Source organism: Morone saxatilis, unplaced genomic scaffold (genome assembly GCF_004916995.1).
Source record: "Morone saxatilis isolate NCDOM2014 unplaced genomic scaffold, NCSU_SB_2.0 Contig21, whole genome shotgun sequence".
Classification (NCBI taxonomy): Eukaryota; Metazoa; Chordata; class Actinopteri; family Moronidae; genus Morone; species Morone saxatilis.
In genome coordinates, this window is record NW_023339774.1 from 1,799,480 (window position 1) to 1,808,643 (window position 9,164).

The 9,164-nt window shown below is 40.1% G+C and overlaps 1 protein-coding gene across 1 annotated transcript; it reads left to right on the plus strand.

The window, feature by feature from the left end:
* Positions 1-148: 148 nt before the first annotated feature.
* june (JunE proto-oncogene, AP-1 transcription factor subunit) lies at positions 149-8,826 on the plus strand. Its single transcript, XM_035668468.1, has 2 exons — positions 149-348; positions 3,893-8,826. Exon 2 carries the CDS (start codon positions 4,048-4,050, stop codon positions 5,074-5,076), a length of 1,029 nt encoding a protein of 342 aa, XP_035524361.1. The 5' UTR covers positions 149-348; positions 3,893-4,047; the 3' UTR covers positions 5,077-8,826.
* The last annotated feature ends 338 nt before the right edge of the window (positions 8,827-9,164 follow it).

The following is a 9,164-nucleotide window of genomic DNA, read 5'->3' on the forward strand; positions in this document are numbered from 1 at the left end:
CAGCCTGCCCTGCACTCCCTGGTCTCCAGATCTTCACTCTTCCAGTTTAGGTAATTTAGATGAACTTGAGTGATGGTAATTTAATCATTTAAATACACTAAAGATAATTAAAGCAACATAGAAAAGCAAATAGTAATATGACATTTCCAACATGGCCCTGTAAATAAATGACTTCATTAGAAATGTGTTAATAATCTAATAAAGAAAACGTCAGAGTGAGTCACTATGATGGAGAGGGAGAGAGAGAGAGAGTGTGTGTGTGTGTGTGTGTGCGTTCAGTCTCTCTCTCTCTCTCTCTGACTCACTCTGTCTGCTCTCGGATCGGTCAGCAGCTCTCTGTGTCTCTCTGTGAGTATGAACCTTTATCAAACATTTTAAGAGTTCAGATGGACGTCCAGCCGCTGTGTTCGGCAGTAAAGCGGCTGTTTCAGATGGAGCCATCCGCTTCGGTTCGTTAGTTAGTCCCGATGCTTGCGTTCATCCATCGGATCGCGCTGCTGTTCTCTCCCGGTGTGAAGTTAACGGCCGTACCGGGAACTTTAACGCGTTTACAGCGGGGTTGAACATCTGATAGAGGAGTGGAGAGATCAAACTGTTTCTATATTGAGAGGTTAGCACTGTCTGTCTAATTCAACCTCTGAAGGAAACTAATGATTAATGATTGTTTCTTATTCATAATGGGCTGTGGAATGATGTGATACATATTTATCTGGTATATCATTATATATGATTGGATTATTATTGTTGGATTAACATGTAAGCAGTATTTTAATGTTGTAACACTGTTGGGTTATTTAATCCAATTTTATGAACTGAACATTTACTTTGTGTGTAGAATATATCTGAAAGGAACTCCTGCTGTCAAATCAATGTATATATAGTAGCCTATAAAGCGCAGTGCATTTCCCTCTGAAGTGTATAGTAGAAGTATAAAGCAACAGGAAACAGAATTACTCAAGCAAAGTACCTTAGAACTAGACCGATAAACTGGCCGGCCTTTATATCGTCTGATATCAGCTTATTGAATACAAACTGTATCAGAATTGGTGTATCTAAGTTGTTGGAGGTCATTTAGAAACAGTGTTGCAGTTACATCGTTTGTCCACCAGAGAGCACTGACAAGTAGTGGTGTGTAATGTGTGTTTTGCAAGATATTTATGCAATAATAAGACTATTTATGGCAATATGAAAAAAACCTATAAAAAAGTTATACAGCCAGCTCCTGCATTGTGTTTGTGTTACATGGTGGACTCTTTTGGAGAAGCAGTCAGAGTTGTGGTTCTTGATCCAAACTGAGCAGCTGTACTGATGTTAGTCAGCCAACTACAGCTCATCAACTGGATGCAGCTGGTGACTGTCACACTAACTCCATCCTGGTGTTTGTGCTCCTCTTCATGTGCGGTGACATTTTCTTTACACTGCACATCCCTCCCTAAATGTGGGTAATGAGCGGTTTATGTCATAAAAACTTGTATGTGCCGGAGTATGTGTGGTTTGTTGTGTGATGTACCCTCAGACAACAAAGAACTCACGTTGCCTGTGTCTTGGCCAAAAAGTCACACTAGAACACACCGTCTGCAGTGAACGGCCAACTAGCACGTACGTTCTGTGCCTGCGCATGAGGTAAAAACTGGATTATAGTGGCAGTAGTTTGCGTTCCTCATTTAAAAAAAAACATAGGAAGACCTGGGAATGCAGATATAAACAAAAGCAGCTGGATGTCGGTTTGAGTGGTCTCACCCAGTCGGTTTTGTAAAACAGCTGCTTGTTGTGAAAATATTGGTATATGTGAGTGGTCGGATGAGATGAAATTGAAAGATGACATAATCCATTCTTGCGTGCCACTTTTGATGAAGTCGTCACTTCCATTTCTCTCTCGTTCCCTGATTCGATTAAGTTGAACAGCCAATCAGAGTAATTTTTTTCACCAATGGTCTCCGCTGCACATGCAGCAAAGGGCCACAGGCTGGAGTTGAACCCCTGGGCCCTGGCAAGGAAGCCTTGGTACATGTGGCGCCAACTCTGCCAGGTGAGCTACCAGGGCACCCTAGAAGTAAATGATTTATTTTTAACGTACATAAATTAACTTATGCAATGTAGCCAACTTAAGTTGTGTCAGGTGCATTACATAAATTATGTTTTACTAAAGTTATGTCAGGTACATAACGTAGCTTACGATAACATATTCCTAATCCTAATCAAGTAGTTTTGTGCCTGAACCCTAACCAAACTGCAACCTTGTCACAACATAAAGCATGCAAGCTTAATTTTGAAAGTCCAACCAAGCGTTTGTTATTTACTATTGCGAACTTGACCACGGAGCTATGCGTGTAGGAGGGATACCTACAGCGACATATTTTGAAGCAGAGCTCATTGACCAAGTGGCAGTATTTGACGCGTTGGCAGTGAGTGAGCAGCAATGATACTTTTGTCATGTGTGTTGCTTCTGCACATATATACGTCAATATGCACAATATTGTTAATATCATGATGTGATATACCATCATCAGATTTTTTAAACTGTCAGATTTTGGTCAGGCTATACTCAGAATTATACTTAAAGGTTATGAGGTTTTGTTATTTTAGCAGCAAATATAATGTATAGACAGAGTGGAGTTATGGTGTCCTGAGCAACACACTCCTTCTGTGTGTGTGGTTCTCCAAGCTGTTATGTGCTTTGTTTATACAGCCGTCCCAGCTGTGCATTTTTGCGAACGTCGGAGTCCCTCCGTATGAAACTGTTGGCTTTGAGTGATTGCTTTCTCATCAATGTCGATGAATTAATGATTTATTTCGACCAAACCAGAGTTAGTGATTGTTGGAACAGTGGAAAGACTAACAGAGACTGTTTAGTGAGTTTAATTTTGTTTCTGTCTACTTACTATATATATTACTATAACTACTGAATGAAGTTATAATGTTACGATGATCTGCCAGGCAAATTACAGTTTTTGTCTATGGAGTCTGGTGGTGAGCAATAGCTGTTAATGGTTAAACAAAAAGGTCCATCTCTGTAGAGATCCTTTCCATAATGTTGTCAGACTCTTAATAATAACAATCTGAGCCTGTCAGTGGCGAAAACAACAACTTTTAGTCGACGTATGTGTTCCCAAGGATTAGTTAAGGTTACATTGTAGCCATAGCATAGAATATCTAACTCCATGAAGTAAGGGTTTATTATTGACAAAACCGGTGTTGGTGAGGACATATATTCTGTTAGCGGAGTGATCCTAGCACCACCATACACCAACACAAATGGACTCTAGTGCAACATCTAGTGGTAGTGAATTTAACCTCAAATTCCTGAAAATACATTTTCTCACTTATTATGATCTGTATGGTCATACATAAACACAACAATTTTTTTTGTGCTCTTCTCACTGGTTTGGACTGGTTTAACAACATCTGAAGCGTCTGAGCAGTGTGTTTATGAGTGGGTCCCCTTTTGTTAATGTTTCATGCACACACACGAGGATGCACATTCATGTGAGACACAATCCTGTGTGAAATGTGCAAGTAAGACGTGAAGTAAAGACATGAATGCATAATGAGCTTTAAGGTTCAATCCTGACTTTATACTCAGGGTCCACTATGGCTTCTTCCAGAGCTTTCAACCACATCCCCTTCAGTTAACCTAACTGTCCCATTTGAAAGACTAAATTCAACTGACTGAGATAGAGAGATAACAGTGAAACTGACAGTAGTATACAGCAGAGCTTTATTGTCCAATCAGGTCAATCTCACCTCTCACACACAATATATACATAACATATACAGAAATACACACACACATACAGCAGTATCAGTAGTCTTAACACCACCTCCCAGTTTACACCTGAGTAATCTTTCAGTCCTCCTCATTCTCTCACACACATGTTTGTTTATCCTGCAGGTGCATGTCTTCTCTTCTTCTTCTTCTACTTCTTCTCTTCTTCTCTTCGTCCTGCCTACATCCTCCAGCCGCCGACGTCAGTGGAACGTTTCAATCCCTTCTGATATTCAGGTTAATCTGATTATGAAGATTCCCTCTGAGACGCCTCTTTGTCAATGACGGCCAAGATGGAGACTCCTTTCTACCACGACGACTCCCCCACCGTCCCTGGCTACAGCCAGATCGCAGAATACGAACGTTACCCGGGAAACAAGATGCTGATGAGTAAGAAGGTCATGTCAATGGCGGGCAATCATCACTTTGGCGGTGGTGCAGCGGTAGGGAGGGGCGGGAACCCCAACAACCTGGGGCTCACTGGCAACAGCTCCCTGATGACATCAGCCGCACCCTCGGCGGACATGAACCTGCTGAAACTGGGGTCCCCCGACCTGGAGCACCTGATCATCCAGTCCAACCAGGGTTTGGTCACCACTAGCCCTGTGTCCAATTCCACCAACCCATTCATGTACCGCAACCAGGCCACCAACGAGCAAGAAGGATTTGCTGATGGCTTTGTCAAAGCGCTTGCTGACCTTCACAAGCAGAACCAACTGGTGGGAGGCGGCCCCATGTCCCCATCTTCATCCTCCACTGTCTCCCTGCAGGCATCCTACCAGAGGAACCTGATGTCCAGTGGGGACATGCCAGTCTACACCAACCTCAGCAGCTACAACCCAGGTCAGATGGTGTACTCTGGAGCGCAGATGGCGTACGGTAGTGGTTCGGGACATGGTGGTGGCGGAGCCCCTCAGCATCACGCCCGAGGCCTGGACACCCCTCAGACCGTCCCTGAGGTGCCTCACCCGGCGGGCGACCCCACGTCGCCACCTTCCCTCTCCCCGATTGACCTGGAGACGCAGGAGCGAATTAAGGCGGAACGCAAGAAGCTCCGCAACCGCATTGCCGCATCCAAGTGCCGCAAGCGGAAGCTAGAGCGGATCTCACGGCTGGAGGAGAAGGTGAAGGTCTTGAAGAGCCAGAACTCTGACCTGGCCTCCACTGCTGCCATGCTGCGGGAGCAGGTCGCTCAGCTCAAACAGAAGGTCATGAGTCACGTGACCAATGGCTGCCAGATTGCCGTCGGATCGGCCACCAAGTCCAACGGTGGAGGTGGGGGCACCGCCAGCGAGGACTCCAGCTGCTGAAGCGGCGGGACATGGGGTGTGAAAATAAGCCGAGAGGCCAAGGGTTTACTTTTACGATTTTGGCGTTTCGCTCGCACTCTCGGTCAGAGCGAGCAGAGATTGAGGTGTCAACGACGCCTCAGCAGGACAGATGGATGTTTAACGGGATTTATGTAGCCCCGTAAACCACCGTCAGTCAGTCAGCCAGAGATGGAGTCCCTGAAGTTCAAATTTGGATAATTTGAATGTTGACTAGGATTTTTTCAAAGACATGGTGACAGATTTCATTTGAAGAGACTGTTTAGAAGCAGGGTTTGACATGTTTGAAGAGAAACATTTATTGGATAGGTGAAATGAATTCATGGACAGATTATCAAGTTTCCGGTACAAAAGATTTTGTACGGTTTGAACAGCTCATGACAATATTCTTTATTTTCAGATTACATCTCGGTTAATAAAGTGTACTGGAAATTGTGGGAATTATTTCCGAGCAATGATTTTTTTTTTTCATTTTTAGTAAAAACATTGTTTGAATAAATCACGTTAAAATGAACATTTTTTTACAGTGAAGATAACGATTTATGTGGAAAACAGTATCAAGTAATCTGATTACTTAAAGCTACAGAATGAGGTCTGTAATTTGAATATTCTTGTCATAATTTCTGATAATCAGTGTTTTCAAATTTACAGCAGTTGATGCTGCAGTTTGTTCTGTAATCTGATTACAGTATTCTCTTTACTTTTTACATCCAACTGTGTGTTAACGCACCTAAATCACTTAAAAACAGATCCACTTTGATAACTCAGTTTTTACAGTAACTCTTCATGGTAACTGTGATAGATTAATGTAATCTGATTACTACAATCTCTTGTCTGTAACTGAAGTTCAGCTGTGGTTGGTAATAATCCAGTGACTTTTCAATTGTGTTTCTGTGTTTTCTGTCTGTTGCTGCTGGAAGTCAGAAAACCTTAAAAGTTAGAGTTTGAAGTTCTGTTGTTCTGCTCTTCTGGTGGAAACTTTTCTCACTTTCTCTGGATCTTTCGGGAATCAGGGCTGAAGGGAAATGTTCAATTTCAGATCTGCCAGTGAGGACGACTGCATGTGGTTCGAGTGTGGAAAGCAGACTCATGTTTACTTTAATTTAAATTAATGAGAGTTTTAATCTCTCATTTAGATTTAGATTTTTTACTTTTCAACTAGTAGAATAAAACCCTGGTGTGGGGAAAGAATTTCACTTCCGACAGCAGTTTAAAAAAAACTTACGTCTACGTATTTGACTGGTTGTTTACATTCATAGTTTCTATAGCAGAAGAAATCTTATTATTAATGTAAATGAAGATGAAAAATAATGCTTCATATCTCATTTATTTTCATTTCACATAATATTGTGCAAACAAGGTATGACTATTGAATTATATTTATTATTTTGATAATAATAATGTTAATACTTGTTATTCCTTTACCTACAGTACACAGTAAAAAGTATAATTTCACAACTCAATTTATTTTGTTTTGTTTCTTGCAGGTTTGTATGGAAGCACATTTCTGTCAAGGAAAGAGAAAAAAGATGAAATGTTAGGAATGATGAAAATAAAAATACTCATAATCTTATATGTCAGGATTTGAACAACTATTTTGTCATTTTGACTTAAAAAATATAAACTTTTTTACTTTATTTTTTACTTTACCTTGCTTTCTTCCTCCCTGGCAGTAATGGGCTTCCACAGATTAAAGACTTTATAAAAGGCAGAACAGTATCTCTGCCGCTGGTTCTAGTGTACAGAACATTCCTTATGGAAGTTGATTTTGTTTACGCAAACATTTTCTCAGGGGAATATGATGTGTTCCACCTGCTTTGGTAAGAAAACACCTTTAAGACTCCATTTCAGGTTAAATTACTTAATAACTTGGATATATTTTTGTAGTGTAAAAAAGAAAGAAAGAAAGAAACAAATAAACAAAACTAAAAACAAACAGAAAGAAGCAGAGCTCTAAAGCCTAGCTGTGGCCCTTAAGGGGTTCTTGAGGTCTATGAGGATATTTCGGAGGTTCTTGAGGGAGCTCCTTATGTCTCTGATGAGGTTGTAGAGGTTTCTGAAGGGGTTTCTAAAGACCTTGATGAGATTATAGAGATCTTTGATGGGGTTTCAAGTCCTTTAGGAGGTTGTAAAGGGCCTTGAGGGGGTTCCTGAGGTCTGCCAGAAGTCAGCAGAGGTCCTTGAGAAGGGTAAAGATGGCCTTGGGGATGGAGTAACGCTCTTAATGGGGAGGTTAATAGAGGTCCTTGAGTAGGTTCCTGAGGTCCTTGAGGAGGTTGTAGAGATCATTGAGTGAGCTCACCGCTAACAGAGACTGAAGCATCAGTACTGTTGCCATGGTTACCTGCAGTGTAGTATAGTTTAAGGTCTGATTTAGAACAGTGGTTCAACTGTACTATGTTTGAAAAGTCCATATAAGATTTTAGCAGGCACCTGTCAGCCAATCAGAGAACAGGATATTGTGTTGCTGTGATATAATGAAAACACTCACACTTTTGAGAGTGTGATATTGTTCAATAACTGCACATTTTCTCACTTTACTCAAGTTATTTGTGTGAATACACCTCAGATGGGGAAAAAACTGACAGATCGGCCCTTTAATATCTCAGTCCACGGGCAAATTCACTAAACAAAATATAAGTAGACGTGTTGTTGTTAATGCAGTGTGATACTAATGATCCCTTTATTTTTTTGTCCAGTCAAAACTTCTGTGTTATGTTACAGTTTGTAAATTGCAGACAGAAAAACATGTAACTGCAAAGAAAGAAAATAAATCAGATTTTTTATGAAAATATAAAGCTCCGCTATTCTACAGACATCAGAGTTTAAACTGAACATTAATACTCAAGTATAAAAACACAGTTTCAGTTGCAGTGATGTGTTTTCTGTCTGACAAATGAACTTTCAAAAATACTGTTGTGATCTTGGAGCAAATATTTATTTTTTTTATCTTGAACGAGACTTTTGACAACTCTGATGATTCTATTTTTGTACAAATGTATAGAAATTGCTGTTATTAATATTCCGAAATGATGTGTGTGTATGAGTTGTTCACTTTATGTCTTTATTTATTATGAATATTTTTTGTTATACAGATGTGTGTTTATTTCCCTCGCACTGTTCTGCTGTGTTGAGATGTTCGTGTCAATATATCAGTGATGAAATATTTGCCTGTTGCTGCTTCGCTGTCTGTAAATTCAGAGTTGGAGTGAGGAGTTTTCCACAAGATTGTGGCCACTTGTTGTAAAAAAGTGCACTTTCCTAAATTAATTTTAGCCAGGGATCAAACATTCCTTAAAAAGGATGAAAAGCTCAACAATCAAAATGTAATTTCAGTGTTGAAACTGCCATCATTTCAGGTAAAACAGATGTTGGTTTCATGTTGAGAAATTCGGGGATTGTTGTAATTACAAGGTACATCCTACACTTCCCTTTTAGGAAGCTTCCTAGTTTTGTTTTTGCAGTAAAATAAGACACTCAACAGAATGAATCCTGATGAATCCTTAAACCTGCAGATCTCCATCTGGGGTTTTTGTATTTTCATAAAAAGCCAAGTAGGTATGACTGTATTTACGGTGAAAACACTTCTTTGTTAGCAAGGCTGGAGCCAGAACATTCCAGCCAAATGTCACACAAATAGCAACAAAAATTAATGTGCAGGTGTAACATCCTGAAAAGGCAGAGAATCAATAAAGATGTCCACACACGATGTTCACTCTCTGGCATCTTTATGAATATATTTCTGAACAGAAAAACATATTAATGAAACAACTCAAGAACAATCATGTTCATAATAAGACTATGTTCACTATGATTGTGAAAATAACTGAATTATCTCAGTGTATGCAGCTCCTTTAAATGTTTAGTTGAGTAACATATGAACGATCCAAGGAATTACCCCAGTAACCAAAGAAAATGGTAGCCTATACACATTTCCCGTGAGAGCTGACTGGTATGTGAGTCTGCTTTTTCTACAAATAACTCAAATAACCATTACTTTCTACATTGTAACATTAAATATAACATAATGCATTCATGACATATAGTATATAAATGCATCTAACACAACA

Excerpts from the sequence above, each read along its gene's own strand:
- june (XM_035668468.1), top strand. The coding sequence starts at position 4,048 with ATGACGGCCAAGATGGAGACTCCTTTCTACCACGACGACTCCCCCACC.